Source organism: Argiope bruennichi, chromosome 5 (genome assembly GCF_947563725.1).
Source record: "Argiope bruennichi chromosome 5, qqArgBrue1.1, whole genome shotgun sequence".
In the NCBI taxonomy this organism is placed as follows: Eukaryota; Metazoa; Arthropoda; class Arachnida; order Araneae; family Araneidae; genus Argiope; species Argiope bruennichi.
The window spans coordinates 120,770,677-120,789,786 of NC_079155.1; the positions used below are offsets into that span (position 1 = coordinate 120,770,677).

The 19,110-nt window shown below is 26.0% G+C and overlaps 1 protein-coding gene across 2 annotated transcripts in view; it reads left to right on the plus strand.

The window, feature by feature from the left end:
* The first annotated feature begins 26 nt into the window (after positions 1–26).
* The window catches only part of LOC129968811 (epidermal growth factor receptor substrate 15-like 1), a 29,776-nt gene continuing 10,692 nt past the window's right edge, over positions 27–19,110 (plus strand). The window contains exons 1-14 of one of the 2 annotated variants that reach the window (XM_056083076.1): positions 27–166; positions 4,354–4,398; positions 4,595–4,684; positions 7,196–7,339; positions 8,021–8,068; positions 8,181–8,264; positions 8,361–8,402; positions 11,578–11,637; positions 11,721–11,912; positions 12,835–13,001; positions 13,569–13,734; positions 17,848–17,936; positions 18,028–18,199; positions 18,556–18,618. In XM_056083076.1, the coding sequence (XP_055939051.1) occupies positions 137–166; positions 4,354–4,398; positions 4,595–4,684; positions 7,196–7,339; positions 8,021–8,068; positions 8,181–8,264; positions 8,361–8,402; positions 11,578–11,637; positions 11,721–11,912; positions 12,835–13,001; positions 13,569–13,734; positions 17,848–17,936; positions 18,028–18,199; positions 18,556–18,618 (1,392 nt within the window). In that variant the 5' untranslated portion in view covers positions 27–136. The remainder of the gene's footprint in view (positions 167–4,353; positions 4,399–4,594; positions 4,685–7,195; positions 7,340–8,020; positions 8,069–8,180; positions 8,265–8,360; positions 8,403–11,577; positions 11,638–11,720; positions 11,913–12,834; positions 13,002–13,568; positions 13,735–17,847; positions 17,937–18,027; positions 18,200–18,555; positions 18,619–19,110) is intronic. The other variant, XM_056083077.1, reaches the window with a different exon arrangement.

The following is a 19,110-nucleotide window of genomic DNA, read 5'->3' on the forward strand; positions in this document are numbered from 1 at the left end:
TTACTTCATTTTGGCAATGACACGAACAGAAATTTCGGGCGGACGAGTGTAGAAAATATAGTTTCTATAACTACTCAACACATTTTATTTTAATACCATATACAATTTTTTAAAATTTGATGATTTGCATATATTTATGATGGGAATGCTTCCTTCACCTTCTCAGGTATTTGAAGCTCAAATAAGTTCAGCATTTAGAAAAATAAAATTTAGCATTATATTAGATGTCAGATTAGTGTCAATAAATTATTACTGCCTCCTCTAATATTTTTTGTATTACTTTTGTATTTCAAGAAATTTATCCTTGACATAAATACGAGACTAATTGCAAAATTAAAAATATATTTGGAGATATATTTTATTTTAAGGAAGTTCACGTTACGATATAATTATATAGTATTTTTGCTGTTTCTTTCTTTTAAGAAAAATACTCTTTCTAAATTATACACATTGTGATAAAATTTGTACATTTGTTTCTCTATCTATGAGAATTTATAATTTATTTGATAAGTTTTTAGATTTATCTGACCTGTAAAACTTTCATGTGACACATTGCATGACTTTTATTTTAACACTATTGATATTTTCTTATTTATGGTTCAAATTTTGAGTACTATTAAAATAAAAAAAAATACACGTCAGAAATGTTACTTCATAGAAAAATTTATATTTTTATGAGATGTAAATTTCATAAAACCAAGTATGTATGTAAAGTCAAGTTTCATGTATAGCTAAGCTTGTCATTATTTATAGATTTTTAATTCAATTTAAATGAATGAAAATATGCAATTTTTTATATTAAAATTACAGGCCAAGTAGAGCAGAATTCTGAAAATTATAATTTCTATTTTTTAATTTTTGGAATAATGGCAAACTATGTTTTTAAAAAGAAAACTTTAGAAAACACCCTTGCACCAAAATTTCAAGCAGTCTAATTCTCCTGCCACTTGAAATTTTTATTTTATTTTTCATTGCACCATTATATTTTATTCAGTTTACAACTTAAATTCTTATATAATACCATTTGTTATTTGTTGAATATTAATTTTATATGTAACTGTTTTACATTAATATTAAATATTGTTAAGAAGGTAATAAATTAAAAATATAAAATTCAGTTTAGGAACCATAATTTTTTTTTTTTTTTTTTTTTTAATCCTATGAGTAGAAAACTTCAAGTTCTATCGTTGTTTAAAAATATAAATAATTTGATAAATTTTAACAATTTGTTTGCTAATTATAAGAAATATTACCTACTAAAATTGTTCTGATATAATGTTCTGTATGTGTTTAAAAAATATATGTTCAAACGGTTGTGACTTTATTTCTGTTATTAGAGTGGTATATATTAGAGTTACAAATGATTAATTCTAAGGAGTCTCCCACTTTGTGAATATATAAGTAATTTTTTTAAAGTTACAATTATATAATGCCTCAGAACATGAACAAGTTTATACACCCTTTATCAATATATATTTATATATTGTCTAGCCGAGTATAAAGAAATTTAATATTTTTTTGTTTAATGAAATATTGTTTAAATTAAGAAGAACATGCAAACTTTAATTATATTATTTAACTTGTATTTTAAACATTAGCTTTGCATTAACATGTATATTTTTTGCATTAATAATTGCATACATATTGTATTTCAATATCTATCAATGCATTGCATGGGGTATATTTAGCTATAGATTCTTCAAAATAGTTTAAATATATACTTAATGAAAAATATATTGAATTGAAATTTCAACTCTGTTGCCAAATGATATCACTATGTAAACCAGTTGAGATGAAAGACTTCTGGATGAAGCTAGGAGTTACTAGAAATTACAATAAAAAGAGGCAATTCTCCAGAGAGTGTTCTGGTAAAATTAAAGTGGAAGAATAAATTATATTAAATAGTTTGATAAAAAGTATTTTATATTAATTTTAAAGCATATATTTCATATTTTATGCATTAGATATTAAAAAAATTCTTATTATATAGAGCAGAAATTTAAAAAAAAAAATAATATAATAGCATATGCATTAATAACACATTTATTGAAAATCTTTTCATTCAATTTTAGCATATTAAGCTATTTTTTTAAAAAATGTAAAAAAAAGTATTTGAGAGTAGCAGTAAGGAAATCGTTAAGCAATAAGGTATCTTTTCCCCTGGAGCCTGCAAGTCTAGTCATGACCTCATAAACCATTGTAGGGATTTTGCTAGAAATTTATTGATGTAAACCTCTCTTTAGCATAGGATAATTATATGTATTGATTATGATTGGTAACATTATGCAAATAGACATGTGCTTTGAATTAGATTATTATTGTTGTTATTATTTTACATCCTTGTATTGGAAATACAAAAAAAGTATCATAATCAAAAAATTGAATGAATTTTTTATAAATCTCCACATTTTAGATCTCCCTCAGTTTGAAAAGCAAATTCTTGGCATTATGTTTATCTGTGACAAAGATAACTTAGAAATACTTTGAGCTAGATGAATGAAATTTAGTATGTGATATTTACAACAAATTTATAGGTTTCTAAAAAAATTTTGAGCTAAATCTGTTTAGAGGACATCTAGATTATTAGTTAACATAATAACTATAAATTGAAGAGAGTTAGATAGATAAAATTTGTTATGTAGATTTAACATCTAAAGAGTAGATTCCTGTCTGATTTGGAACAAAATCTATCAAGGAATTGATTTACTGTCAATTTGTACTTTCTGAAACTAGAGTCTGTGTAGACGGTTCAAGGTCACATTTTCTATAGGCAGTTCAAGGTCACATTTTCTACCTTGTTACTGGTTGTCTGCCTTGAAACGCTGGGACAGATAACAGTGCCACTCTTTTTTTACACAGCTGTTTAGGTATTCCTGAAACATACTGCTGTGGAAAAAAAAAAACAAGCTTTGTTGAAACCATAGCAATGGAAAAAGAGAAAGAGTGAAGAGTAAGGAAAACAAGTGTCCTTGAAATGCCTACAGAAACTACACAGACTATAAATACTTCTCAAAAATGCAATGACTTCACTATATTAAATTTTATGCAGGATTTGTGATCTCATTGGTGGAACTTTTCTAAGAACTCAAATTAATCGGCTGATTCCTTATCTGTTTTATTTATTTTTATAAGGAAAGATAGTTTCATTTTCCCACTTTATTAATAATGACTTTTCTAATTTATTCTTTTATTATTTTTATATTTCATCTCAGCTAATCAAATTTTAAATTTCTAATCCAATCAGTATATACAGTTGTTTTTTTCATGTCATATAGAGCAATTATTTAGTATAAGAAAAAACACATAGTGGTGGTGAAAATAATATGTTTGGGTATACAATAGATAACCAAAACTTTTTTGCTGTATTTCACTGACAATAAAATGAAAGATGCAGAAGAATTGAAAACTGATTTCAATCATTGGAAAGAAAAAATTTTACCTCTTTATCTGTTATAAGAATTGTTATCATTATTTAGCCCATTTGCCATCATCATTTCAATATGATTATAACTCTATAACTATTTGTAATAAACATTTGAAATGTTTTGTAACTTTCAACATTGTGTGTTATTTCCTTATTTTAATTTATCACCTCTTACCTTATTGTTTGCATTTCCGGTTTCCTTATAGAAGCAGTACTGCTTCTTAAAAACAACCTTTCCACAACATTAAAATGTTTTTGCCTGTTTTTTTTTTTTTTTTTTTTTTGAAATTACATAACATAATATTTCTAAAACAGCATATTTCAAAATAATGCAAATTTTTCATTGATACTGTTAAAAATCCTTATTAAACTGATGTTCTGTAATATTCAAGAAGGAACAATCAGATTAATTAGAATTTTTAAAAAAAGTTTTTGATTATTTGATGCTTGTGATTTTTGTAATTTATTTTTCAATGCATTTGATACTATTTTTCTGTTACAACTAACTTGCTTACTTGGAATTATTATATGTATTGAATTTCTTATCCTTAGCTAAATCTCTTATTGACTCTCAGCAAAAAAATTATATAATTCTCTATATTTTTTTAAAAAATTTCTTCAGTTTAGAGCTAACAGAATAATGTTCTAGTGAATTTCCATGTTTTTTTTTTTTTTTTTTTTTTTTTTTTACAAATAAAAATACTTTTGTGATATTAATTACTACATGTGAATGTTGAGTATATTATTTTTTTAAATATATATTGATATATTGAAAATAATATATTTAAATGCAAGTGGAATTATAAAGTAGTGTTTATTATCTTGCATTGGTACATTTTTAGTCATATTAATTAAAGATCAAAGTAATTTTTAATTGAATTGAAAATAAGTCTAAGCTAATAATTTTTTTTTCCCCCCCAAAAAAATAGGTTGCAAGGTCTCACTCGGCACTCTATGAAGCATTCTATCGGCAGGTACTTCACTTTTCTACAAATGTTACTATAAAGATACTGATCATTACATATATATGAAATTTCATAATTAGTTAACATAATAATTTGTTATGTTCTTTGCAAGAATTTGCAAACATTTTTTTGCATTAAATTAGAATACTGAGCATTAAAATATTTTTCACGAGTAAAATGTTTGATAAATATCTTTTCATTTAAGGTTGATCCTGCAGAAACAGATCGTGTTTCTGCTGTTGAAGCAGCTGCTTTCCTTAAACGTTCAGGGCTTCCAGACACTATATTAAGCAAAGTAATGAATTTATCATTTCTATTTTTGTATAAGTGTATTTTTTAAATAATTGTTTTTACATAATGTTTAAAATTGCTTTTTTTCAGGTTAAAAGTATATTCATTTAATTAACTTCAGTATCATTAACATCAAATATTTTTATTATTGAATGAATTAGATTAATTATGGACAAAAGTTCATTCTTAGTGTCTTCTTAAGCACAGCCTTAGGTCTTTTTACGCCTTTTGGAACAGTCAAAATTTATATTATTAATTCATAATAGGACATTTTTCTTTAATTCAGTTTATGCTCAGCATGATTTTAAAATATTAACTAAACTTAGTGGCACGACAGCCCATGTGAGCCAAGGCCTACATTGCCCATATCTGCTTTCTTGACCAAGGGCCCTGGGATGCAAGGCATATGTCCCACTTAGGTGATCAGCCTAACATGAAACCCCCAGTGTTCAGTTAGTAAGCATGCTTGGTCCTCAATTTATCGACCCACTGAAGGACTAAGTCGACTTTGCCCAGCCCGAGGATCGAATCTTAGACCTGTGCATTGGTAACGCGAATCACTACCACTGCACTACTGGGCTTTGATTTTAAAATATGCAGAAATATATTTTCCAACAATTGTCTGAATGTCAAAGCTGGATTAAAGAAAAATATAATATTGTTTTAATATTACATCATATTTTTTAAAAATACATTTTAATTTTAAACAAACTGGCCATATAAAGAAGTCTTTATTCTTTAAGCTGTACTTCATCTTACATAATCAAAAGAAAATGCTATAATTTTGAGATTACCATTTTATAGAATTCTTAACTAAAATTGTGGAGGTCTATTTCATTTTTATCGAGCCGACAATGATGATTGTGCTAATACTTTGATTACACCAATAAATAATCTAGTATCATTCTCAAAATAGCGGTTATTAAATTTTGTAATCCATGTCTTGTAACTATCAGAGTATTTTTTATTTGAATTCTTCACATATAAGATGTCTATTTTGAGAAATAAACTTGTTTTGATGCCTTTTATTCTCTACTTTTCTTTCTTTTAAGAAAATGTTTTCTTTAATAATTGTATTTTTACTTTTTTTTTTATACATAATCATTTTTTTTTTCTCTTATACAAAAAATTTATACAAATTTTTGAAAAATCTGAGTCGAGATAATAACGGAATTTTCATTCCTATAAAATTTCTCACATTTGGAATTAATATATATTTTATAATCTATTTGTAAATACCAGGGGTGTTTGTGCTCCGGGGAAACCCCAGAATTCCGGGGATTTTGAACTTCGATCCCCGGAAATTCCGGGGATCGTCGTTCAAAATGAAGTAGGAATTATAATGAATTATTTATTTTGATCTGGGTAATTTTGTTTGCTTTGAAAGCAGAAAACGCAAGGTCAGTGTGTGTGGTGAAAACTTTTCCTTTCTTTCGCCAAAGGCAGTGATAATGCGTGAAAAGGGGGGAAAAACTTCTTTTTTGTTCTTTCCTTATTGCGAGTTATGACTCATTCCCCCGGTTCTCGGACATTCTCTTCTGGATTCTTTTCGGCAAGTAGGCGCGGCAGAAAAAAAAGGGATAGACTTCGTTCGACCAAATGTGCGATCACGTGACCTGGGTTCAAAGGTCTTAATTTTGCAAAAAAAGTAATTCATTGAACTTTTATAATTAGGTCATTCAATACTTCATAATCGTAATTTTTCATTTCTCTCCCCCCCCTTCTCGAAACTCCAAAATGTCGGTAGTAAGTCCGTAAAAGTTTCAGGGGATTTTTTGGGGTCCCACAAACACCCCTGAAATACATTAATAAAAAATGCAGCAAGCTATACAAATGAAATTTTTGTATGAGAACTTTTTACCAAGATTTAAAATCTATATCAAATTTCAACCCAAATCCATCAATCGAAATCAGTGTTTCATTTAAAAGTCTGTTCTTTGAAATGTCTACTGTCTCTTAATTCTGCAATATCTATACAATCATGTAACTGCATTTGTTATGTTATTCTTTTCCAGTATTGTTAGATGCAGAAATGATGAACATTTGAGTTCAAGTACTCTGTTAATCATCATCTCAAATGAATATCTAAAAAGATAACTCAAAATAAGATAACTTAAATATTGTCCCTGATGGACAATATTTAACACATATATTTGGCATCACGATTGTAAATCTGTTATCAAATTCATCTACTAGTTGTTTGTCAGCCAACTATTTCATTCTAATTTGTGTATATGTTTTCTTAAAAATGTAACAAATTAGATAAATGAAATTTGATATGTGTTGCCATCAAAATTTTAAACATTCAATCAGTCAAGGAAGAAAGGAGAGAACTGCAAAAGTTTTATTCAGATATCTTCAGTTTAAGGTGAAGTTACATATTCACCAAAATTTGAAAATACACTAGAAAATTGAGGGGAAAATATTCCTAATGTTTCCTCCCAGATTGATGGCCTCGGATACTAAAATAGTACTTCTGATTCTATGACACATAAAAAGTCCTCTTGTCTTGCAGATATGGGACATGTCAGATCCTCAAGGAAAGGGCTTTTTAGACAAGCAGGGATTTTATGTAGCTCTCAAATTGATTGCACTTCATCAAAATGGAAAAGATCTCACCTTAGCAAATATGAATCTTGATTTGCCTCCTCCTCAGATGGTATGTTGTGAAATTTTTACGTTAGTGACAAAAGTTGCATCTTGCATTTGTTTTATATAGTTGTTACTAGATACCATTTGTTTTAAATTATGTAAGAGACATTCCAGAAATTTTTAATTAATGTAATTTTTCAGACTTTTTTTTCTTTATTTTTAGATTTTTGTGAAATTTTTTGATATTTTGGCTATTGAATTGAAGCTTGGAATTAGTCTTAACCTAAAAATCTATAAAATTTTCAAGTGAGATTGATAATTCAAGCAATATTTTACATAATGAATGTAAAAAGAATAATCATATAATTGTGCTGTGTAATCAAAGTTTATATTTATTGCACTTCTAAATTTAAACAAAAGTTATCGAATCTCCTAAAGATGTGTATGTTTCTTTTCTTTATCTTTTAATTATTTTTAAGCAATCTTGAAGTTCAAAATTGAAATACTGTACTGTTTCTTAAAATTCAAAATAGAATGCATTATATTGTTTTCCAGCAAATATCTAATATGCTTTCTCTGTAATTATGTTATTATTGATTATTAATAAACACATATATTTCTTGTTTTCATCATTTTTTTTTTTTTTTTGCTTCCTTTCATATTTTTTAGTGATTGTATGCTAAATAAATAATTTACAATTGTTTTTGTATTTTTAAAATATCTTAAACTTTTAAATCTTTTCTATCAGCAAACTGCAAGTGGTCGAAATTCACCAGCTGTAGACTGGAATATAAAGGTCTGGTTTTTCTATTAATTCCCTTTTTTAATAAAATTGTGTGTGCATAATTTGACAGATATTTTCCCCAATTTATAATTTAAAGAAATTTTTTTTCCCCCATATTTTTTAGGCTTCTGAGAGAAAAAAATATGAAGAAATGTTTTATTCAATGGGTCCAGTTGCAGGAAAACTCCCTGGTGATAAAGTTAAACCGGTATAGGATAATTACTTCTATAATAAATAATGCTAATTTGTTTCATTATAAATCATATATCTTTAAATTTTCTTTTTTCTCTCTCTTTCTTGTTAGGTTATGTTAAATTCTAAACTACCGCTGGAGGTGTTGGGAAAGGTAAGAACAATTATCAATTATTATGCAAATTTCTCTTTTTTTCATATCAGCTGTAAATTATAATCCGTTTTGTTGACACATAATATTGTATATATATATATATATATATATATATATATATATCTAATATATAAAATTCTCGTGTCACAGTTTTCGTTGCCATACTCCTCCGAAACGGCTTGACCGATTTTGATGAAATTTTTTGTGCTTATCCGGTATCTATGAGAATCGGCCAACATCTATTTTTCATCCCCCTAAATGTTAGGGGTAGTCCATTATTAATTAAAAACTAACTTTCCCGCCAAAAAAATCTTCCATTTTTCCCAACGCCAACTTTTCCGCCAAAAAAATCTTCCATTTTCCCCATCGCCAAATAAGTAAGGCATCAGTTGTTTTTTTCTCCCAACAGTAATTAGGCTAGGGTTAACATTTTTCGACGGATTATTTCAAACGATTCTGTTTATTTTCTTAATGTTTTATGCATTTAAAATTAAACATTGTTAATTAATCCATGTTTCACATTCATTCTGAAGTACTTTTGAATTAAAATAACACAGAATAAAGGAAATTAAAAATGTCTAATCTGCATAGCGTTACCCCAACTGGCGTAGAAAAATTTACGCATTTGCGTTGACGTAACTGGCGAAGAAAATCCACGCATGCGCATTGTTCTGATTGTTGGCATGACAACCAACGGACGATTTAAATTATTTTTAGGTTAGTTGCATGCTTTTGTAAGTAAAATGTATTTATGTTAGTTATATATTTTTTGTATATGCTTATAGTTTTAAGTACATCGTTTTTTAAGTAGATTTTTTTAAACCTGTTTTCGACCGATTATTTTAAACGATTCATTTTATTTTCTTAGTGTTTGATGCATTTAAAATTAAACATTGTTAATGAATCGATCTGTTCATGATGAATCTGAGAAATTTTTGTTGACAAATTCTTGAGATATTACATAAATTAAGAAAGATATTCTTTAGTGACCATAAAGTTTAAACGCTCAGTGACTCTATTATCAGTAATCATATTATTAAAAAAAATGCTTTGTTTCAGTAAAAAATATTATATTAATTGCAGATTAATCATTTACACTGTAATTTAAAGCATAATTTCTACGAGGGGTAACAGAAAATTAGAGAGATATATATCACGCTATAACTGAAGGCCTTTATAATATTATGAGTGAATTATATGACTATCAAAATTTGAAGTTTTAAAATATTTTGCTGAAGAATCTATTAAAGTTGGAATTGCGTAAAATGTTTAATGGTACGACCGGAGTTTTATCCCCTGCTTGGCGAAATTTTTAAAAATCGCAAACAACGGCCTTGCGAAATGTTCAAAAGCAAAGAAGCAGATGTTCAATTATAGTGCATAATAAAGATTGCCAGCTTTGGTGCGTTATCGCAACTTGGCGAAGAAGGGGGTTAAACTCCGGTTAAACCTATTTAATTATTAAAATTTAAACGAACATTAAGATTGGCGAACCGGCTGGTCGCCAAAGGCGGCTAGTATATATATATATATATATATATATATATATATATATATATATATATATATATATATATATATATATATATATATAATCAATTTGCTGAGCTGTAGAGTAATGGAGTAATATATATTCTGCTTTTTATGGTATTTTATTTTACTCTTATGACTAGATTTTTGGAAAGAGCTTTTAATTTTTTAACTTTATTAGACTATGTTAATAACTTTGAATAGAGCATCAATCTCTAAAATTGATGTTATTCAGCTCCTATCTGTGATGTGACTTTTTTATATTGAATGTAAATAATGAGAATATATACATATGTTGAGTCTACATATATATATACCTAATGGGCACATGTTTTTCTGCTTAAATAGCATTTCAAATATGATTTTAAATATATGAAAATATATACTTATATATCATATGTGCGCATATATCATATATACTTATATATCATACACTCACACCACACACGCACACACATATATATATATGTCCTTACATACTTTCCAAATATATATCAGATTTTTTACAAATGTATAGCCAAAAAAAAAAAATTTCTTTTTTAATGAACTTCTGTATATATTTCCATAGAAAGGGGGCAAGGTTTGTACATGAAAATGAAGCTGGAATGTGTTAATTCATGCCATAGCACAAGACAAAAGTCAGAAAAATTTTCCCCATCAGTTACTAAGAGATTGTGATGGGGATTTCTTTGACACATGTCGAATAAGGAAAGGGAATCTTGGATATCTTTGAAATAAATTTGTGTAGGTGTTAGGAATTTTTATGTTTTCACTTGTGATGTAAGAACCAAAGCTTCACCAATTTTTTTAGAGCACACTTTAGAAATAATTAACTAAAAAAATTTATTTGGATCAGGAAATAAGAAATTTTTTAAAGCAATATGGGATAATTTAAAATAAAAATTAGGAAATTAATGAAAGTATTAATTAAAATAAGAGGTATTGTATATATTTATTAAACTGTTTGAAAAATATGTAGAAAACAAAAAAGGGGGCACACACCTTTGAAACTGATAACAGTTTTTGTTGCCAAAAATCCTAATTTCATTGCATTCCAATTGATCAAAACTCGTAAACTATCAAATTAATTTTTTTTTTTAACTTTTATGACTTTAAAAAATGAATTTTTTACATTTATTTTCACTTTATTTGCTGCATTAAAAATAGAAAAAGATATTCAACTTTGATAACAAAATATTTTTATAGACATTGCATTTATTAATTTAGAAAAAAATTTACTAAATATTTTATTTTTGTAACTAAATGCATCAATTTCTATTGATGTTAGATATGATATCTTAATATTCTAATTACTTGGATTAGTTTGTTTATTACATAAAAAGTTTTAAGTCGTGAGGTGTGATTGAAAATATTTTCATGTTTTTGCATTTATCAAGAAGAATTAGATAGTCTTTTTTTATACTAAATTTAATTTACTTCATAAAAAAAATTGCAAAATTAATAATGCTTCTGCCCTTAAATTTTTTTATTTTTGATACTTTTTTTGTGTGTGTGATTCAAACAAGTACCGTGTTCCTTTATATCTATGCAATGCAAATCTTACCAGCCACTTTTATAATTAGTTATGTAAAAGAGTTTTTTTTTTTTGTCTGTCTAATTATTTATTTGAAATGTGTGTTTACAGATTTGGGATCTTAGCGATACAGATCAAGATGGTTTCTTAAGTAAAGAGGAGTTCATATTAGTGAGTTTCAGCTTTATTGATGAGCTCATTTCTCCAATTTATTGATTTTATCAGTTCAGTTAATACTAATTTATTTTTTCTAGGCTATGCATTTAATTTACAAAGCTTTGGAAAATATACCTGTTCCATCTGTTTTACCACCTGAATTAATTAGTATTTTAAAAAGAAAGCATAGTATACCTGGAATGGTACAAGTACTTCCTGATGTGTTACCTCAAGGTATTGATAATATGATGACTGGTCGAATCAGAAGATCAAGTACACCTTCATCTGATGTAAGAAAATCTTAATTTCCTGAAAATCTGAATATTAATCATCTTCTCAAAATAATCTTAGTTGCACATATCATTACATAAAATATGTACTATATAGAATGCTATCCTAAGAATTTGTAATTTAATTAATAGTTTGTCATAATCAATTTTGTCAGTACAGATTTCTAGTATGATTCATATTAAACTTTAAAAGTATTGTTTCTTGACTATTGTTGATAATTCTCCTATAACTGCAGATGATTTAACTGTTTGTATTTATTTTGAGTATATCCTGAAGTTTTCAAATTTTGTGCCCCCATCCCCATATATCTGCAGTTATAAAGTGAATGTTTATTTACATTCTTTGATAACTTTATATTTAAAAAATATATAATTTAGAGTAACTATATGTCATTTTAAGCAGGTTCTTTTGCTGTAGACATTCCATAATTGTTATTTATATACTTATATTTATTCTTCTTACATTTAAATTTGAAGATTACCTAGTGGGAATTTTAAACAGGCTTTTATTATTATTAATTGTGGTTTGTTATCTGTTTTGCTCCTTTATAATAGAAAAAATATTCAGTGTTCTTTATCATAAATAACCATAATTCGTAATAATTTTTCTACATATAATAAGTATATTCTGAATCTGTAAGTACTTCTTAGAAATATAGAATCAGATAATTAGATTAAAATTTTGTGTGTTAAGTAAATTGCTTATTGAATATTAAGATTTTGAAGTTTCCTTTTATTGGCCAGTTGTATTTTTAAAATTTTGAAATTACTCTATCAACTGATTTGTATTTGAAATATATATATGCATATTTTCATCTGGAATAAATATACATCTTGGATGAATTAAAATTTTACTATTAACTTTGTTTAAGTGCTTTGATGATTTCATTTTGTAATTCATTAAATTTTTTTATATATGTAGATTATTGGCAGAGGGTCTACATGGATAGTCAATGCTGTTGATAAAGCCAAGTTTGATGAAATGTTTCATACATTGGACACAGACAAGAATGGATTTGTAACGGGACTGGATGTAAAAGATACATTTTTGAAATCAGGATTGCAACAAGCAGTTTTAGCCCATATCTGGTATTTCTTTCTTTCTTTTTTTGTTATAAAATTTACTTAATTTTGTAATTGAATTCTCTTAGTATATCTGATCAAAATTATGCTATTAGTAAATGTAATTAACATTTTATAAGTAAAATGTTTTCTAGATTTTATTTTATTTATTGAAAATCGAAAAAAAACATAAATTTTCAGTTTTAAGATTGATTGATGGAAGAAAGAAAAAAATAACGAAATTGTTTTATGCAATTCAGTATTAATCTTTCATAAGATTTTTTTTTTTTTTTTTTTTTGGTTGGGCTCTTTTTATTAAGTGAGAGCAGTCAGGTTTGAAGTAATTATAATCTTGTGAGATTATATATTATGAAATAAAACGTGTATTTATACCTTTCATTGTATGAAAAAAAAATGAATTAATTCTATAAAAATAAAATGAATACTCTAGGCCTAAATTTATTCGTAATATTTTTTTAATTTGCTATATTTATTGTTTCATATTTTGATTCAGTTGAATTGCTAAAACAAATGTATCTTGCATTCAATTTTCAGAAGTAAAAAAATCAGCTTAATTTATAATTTTTTTAATAGGAATTTGTGTGATATTAAACAGAATGGAAAATTAAATTCAGAGCAATTTGCATTGGCAATGTATTTAGTCCAGCAAAAAATTCAGGGCTTAGAAGTTCCTGCAACATTATATCCTGAAATGATTCCTCCAACTTTGAGGCCCAAACCATCAACTGATATTCCGCAGGTAATTCAGAAGTTATTTTTCTTTTAAATCTTAATTTTAGATATCTATATTATGTAATTTGTATAAATTTCTTTAAGAATCTTCCTTTAATACTTCAGAGCATAGTAATTCGTCGATATAAGATCCTGTTTAAAATAAGGAGAAAAAAAAAAGAGATTGTTTTGAAATGTTCTAGCATTTAAAATGCCATTTTTATTATAACGTTTTATTAATGTTTGTTTTGAACAATTATAAATTAATGATCACAAGTACTTAAAAGAGTAAGAGGTAATAAAAATGTTTCAGATTGGGCTGTTGGATCGAAAATCAAAATAATAATTATTAAAAAAAAATCCAAAGATTAGGTATTTAAGTAATTTATTCTCAGGGTTCATAGCATTATGAAATGCTGTAATTTGAAAACCTTTTTGGACCACCTTAAAAAGTTTAATTTTGGGGGGACAGTGTCCTTAAAAGTGTTTAATTTTCTAGAAGTGCCAAGAAAATTTTGTTCCAACAGACATTGAATATGATAGCTGAAAGCAAGGTTATAAATCTATTTGCCAGATGTGTAAAGAAATATGAAAATTTTAACGTGTTTCCATTATAATGTCAAAGCATGAATATTATTCTTACACTGTTTTAAAGGTTTAAAAAAAAATAGCTTTTCAATAATACCAGTTTTTTTGAATAATGGGTTATTTAGTTTTAATATTTTTAAAAATTAGTTTTAGATTCAGTTTGTAACAGTAATTGTTTTTGTAATGCTTCATCCAATTTTTGAGTTGTGGGATTTTATGCTGTTACTAATGTAATGAAATATATATATATATATATATATATATATATATATATATAATATATTTGAATCACCTTTCCTCAATGGAAACACTCATTTTTCCGAAACTCTTCTGCAACTTATGTCATTTCTTGTTCCTTTTCCTTGACTTTGTAGCCTAAAATTTCCCAGCCCATTCCTTCAAATCCCTGGAAAAGTTTCATTAACTGGGATAATAGAAAAGTTTCCCCATTAAAAACTTCCAAATCTAATGTTTTGGTATAGTATTCTAGTGGATGCTGTCCTCTTTGAAAGCTACAAAAAAAAAAAAAAAAAAAAGGTAGCCACCTGCATTTTATCATTGCACTGGTATAATCAGCAACCCACATAAAGTATACAAAATAAAGTATGCCATGAGAAATAGGAGCTAAGTTTTCAAAAGCAGCAGAAAATGATGAATGAGATACTCGAACATTCTGAGAAACCACAGTGCATTTTATGTAAAAAGAAAAGATAAAATAAACTGACAACATGTTTTTATATAAGCTAGCAAATTTTCCGGAAAATAAATTCAGGCATGCCCAAAATAAAATAAATTCAGGTATCATTGTGACATTTTTATTAATACATTTGTACCTTAAAAATGAAATATTTTATTGTACTATGACTAAAAATGTACTTCACTATGTGCTTGCTCTTTGGAATTAAAAATAAAGGGGAGGGGACTTAGAAAAAGAAATTTCTGCAATGGAAAAAAAATTAAAGAACTGTCATAAAAAAACTAGTAAAAAGAAGGATTTTTTTTTTTTTTTTTTTTTTTTTTTTTTTTTTGCTATTGAAAAAGTGCAACAGCAAACAAATAAAAGTAATAGAAGAACATTTTTTTTTTACATAGTGTAGAAACTGAAACTGAAAATGATAAATTTAAAAACTGTAAAATTAAAGTCACTCATAATTATAGTGCTTATTTACCCTTTCTTTGTTTTTATATTTATTATTTCTGTTCTTATAAATATTTTTATTATGTAGCTTGTTATAAAAGTAATGGATTAAAAGTTGTATGTATTACTTCATTCAAACTAACAATTCCAAAGAATGCTTTCAGACCTTTGTTATTTTAAGATTTCAGTTAAAGATTTTAAAAACTGAAAAGTCGGTTACTTTTTATGTTTATTTTTTAAAATTACACATAAAAAGATCTAAAAGTTACTAAGATATAAAAAATAATTATATTTTTACTGATAAATTAAAATTAGCCCTAATTTTAAAAAGTTAATACTGATTTTTTAAATTCTAAACTTAAAATAATAAATAAATAAAAATAAATTTTTATCTTGTATTGATAAATTACATTTTCTGAATTAATGTATATGTGGTAACTGATTGATTATGGGTTTTTTTTTTAAGTAACTAATATAAAAATTTGTATAAGTTTAACCTATTTTTGTCCAATGTATGTCCAATATACTGAACATTTAAATCTTCAGTGTTTGTAACAATTATTGATTCTATTGAGTTTCCTCATAGCCTAAATGTTCAGGATTTTCTTGTATTAATTATTACTTAATGTCACCATTCTAAATAAGTGAAGTTCAATTCAACCTCTAAACAAAATTATAACCATTTATAAAATTCACCATATCATATTAAAATATTTTGATTAAAACATGAAAAAAAAATGTTAAAGATTAAAAAAATTTTTAAAAAATGCTCTTTTAAAATTAAAAAAAAAAGTATTTTTAAAATTTTTTTTATAAAAATTGTATTATAAGATAGAAAAAATCCTATGCCTAGTAAATAATTGGTCAGTGTGTCCATGCATTTATGAATGTGCTTTATTTTATTATTTTGTATATTTTGCTAAAATGCTTTAAAAATTTTTAATTTTTGCATCAATTTTTCATTACACGCCTTGATTCTTCAATAATGTGATGGTAAATTGTCTTTAACTTTTTTTTTTGTTTTTTGTATAAACAAATGTTTAAAACCGTGCAATGACAAAGATAAATATGTATTAAAACTAACTAAATTTTGATGATTCTGATTTTGCAATTTCAGTTACTTAATGTGAGGAATCCATTCTCTTTAAGATTATCACAAATAATTTTTATGATAGTTTATAATTCCTTAGATAACCTTTACTATTATGTCTATTCAGATTGCATAGAAGTAAATAGTTTTTTACCAGCATTATTTTTATGCTCTTTCACTTTTAGTTATGTTGTACTTGTTGAATCTTCTAATCATGGTTTTTATACATTTTTGGAAACGTAGTATAGTCTATTCAATTTATATTAATACATACTAACTAATATTCATTAGTTAATTTCCCTTGTCCTCCTAAACTTTCTGTTCTGTGCTTAAAATAATCTCATACAATAATAATTATCATTTTATTGTTTGAAATTGAAACAGATAAAGCTTGTTTTCAACAATATAGCTTATTTCTGTAATTTTTCCAAAAGAGTTGGAATGGCCTAGTCAGAAATATGTAGATAAATTTATTTTTTAATTCAATCCTTGGTGAAAAAGTGACCTAGATTAAAAATGGTTTTTGATTTTTCTTTTAAAGCTTGACAAATGCAGTGTTTTTTAATGTAATGCTACCAATTGCTGCTATATCCATTTGTATTCATCAAATTGTTTTCTAGCATATCTGGATTTATTAATCTACAGCATTCATTTCTATTTTACTGATATTCAAGAAAAATTTTTGTTTGTTGAAGGTAGCAAAAATTTCATTTTTTTTTTTCCCACCCCAAATTGAAAACATAAAAATACATCATATTCTATAATCTTTTTAGATCAATTGGAAATTTGTCTACTTAATAATATTTGATAATTTATTTTATCATTGGTGTTCAATAAAGATATAAACATATCTAATCTAATCATGTACTAGATAAACAGCTGCTAGTTCACATTTGTTATTGCTTATGTATTTCTTATGAAGTTTAACAGTTTTCTGGAGATCATATTAATTTGTGGTCAAATTGGGCCCGGCATTGTGGCTGAATATTTTACATTCATTCATTCTGAATTAATGGCTAAATAGAGATTAAAAATATAAGTTTGAGTGAATTATTTAACTTGATTTTAAGGGTACAGCACAATTTAGTTGATGCTTTTTAGAAAATTGTAAAATAGAATTATAACAAAAAAATACTTAAATTTTCTATGATGATTCTTTTAAATAATTTCTGCTTTATTATTAATTGAAAGCCGCAATCTATTATAGTTTTTGATTAAAAGGAATTGTATGCTGGTCTGATTTTTATCAAATTACATTGCTATGATAACTTTATTGAATATTTCAAATTATTCATTTTAAGTGATATAATATCTCATAATTTTAGGATGTTCCTTTGCCAATAGCCTCAGATTTAGATTCTTCAGGGAGCAAGGAATTGGATATGATAAGTAATGAAATTAAAGAACTTCAGATGTAAGATCAATTGCATTACTAAGAACTATGTAATTTGCATTTGTTCATTACTTCATAGATTACTTTATCCGTTTTTATCGTGCTTTCTTAGGGAAAAGATGACATTAGAGAAAGATCTTGCTCAAAAAGAAGCCGATGTTAAAATTAAAAATGGTGAATTGAAGAATTTGCAGAATGAACAAGATGCATTAGAAACTATGCTTAAACAATTAGAAATTCAAAAAGGAGAAGCTCGTAAAAGGTTAAATGATTTAGACAAACAGGTACTATTGAAAATTTACTCCTTTTGATGTTTTAAAAGGCATGCTTTGGTTTACAAAAATCATTCGATTTTACAACACTTATATTATTTCTTGCATTTATTTCCTTTGAATGTTAAAAAAGAACTTAATACTGCTTTATAATATAGTTGTATTTGCAATTTAATTGTAGTTGTATTTGCAAAAAAAATATTAACAATAATTTTTTTTCTTTGCTTTTTTTTATGTGAATTTAATTAGTTGTTAGTTCTGTAGATGATTGTTACCTTAGGCATGCTCTGCTAATAGATGTTTTGTATGCTCAATTAATTCCCTTTTTGAATTTTTTTGAAATATTTATTATTTTTGCATGGAATTAGAAAAGCTCTCTAGACCTTACCCTATGTGATTTGCTGGCACAAACTGAGGATGAAGTCAACCAGGTAGAACAACCTTTTAACCTTGTTTTTTTTTTTTTTTTTACAATTTTCATATTTAATTCTTTTGGTTTAGCTCATTTATGTCTTTTTGCTCTTTCATATCATGTTTATTGTTATTGTATACTTTCTTTATAAATGTCACTGAAAACTTTCAGAGTTTGAAAATAGTAATGGCAGAACGTTTTCTTTTATTATTTTTTAATTCTAAAATCAATTCTAAAACTATAAAATAGCTTTTTATTAAATCATGCTTTTAAAATAATTTTAATAATTATTGTATTTAGATTGTTGAAGATTAAGACTAACTTTCCTTGCTGAATTATTTTCAAGGTTGCAGTTTCAACAACAACATCAGAAATTTCCATCATAAATGCAAAAACTGTTTTGAATTGCTTATAATATAGCAGAAATGAGTAAATATTTGTAAATGAAATAATAACACAATTTGGTGAGATTTTGCCTGAAGAAAGCTTTAGATGAACATTTTATGTTTTT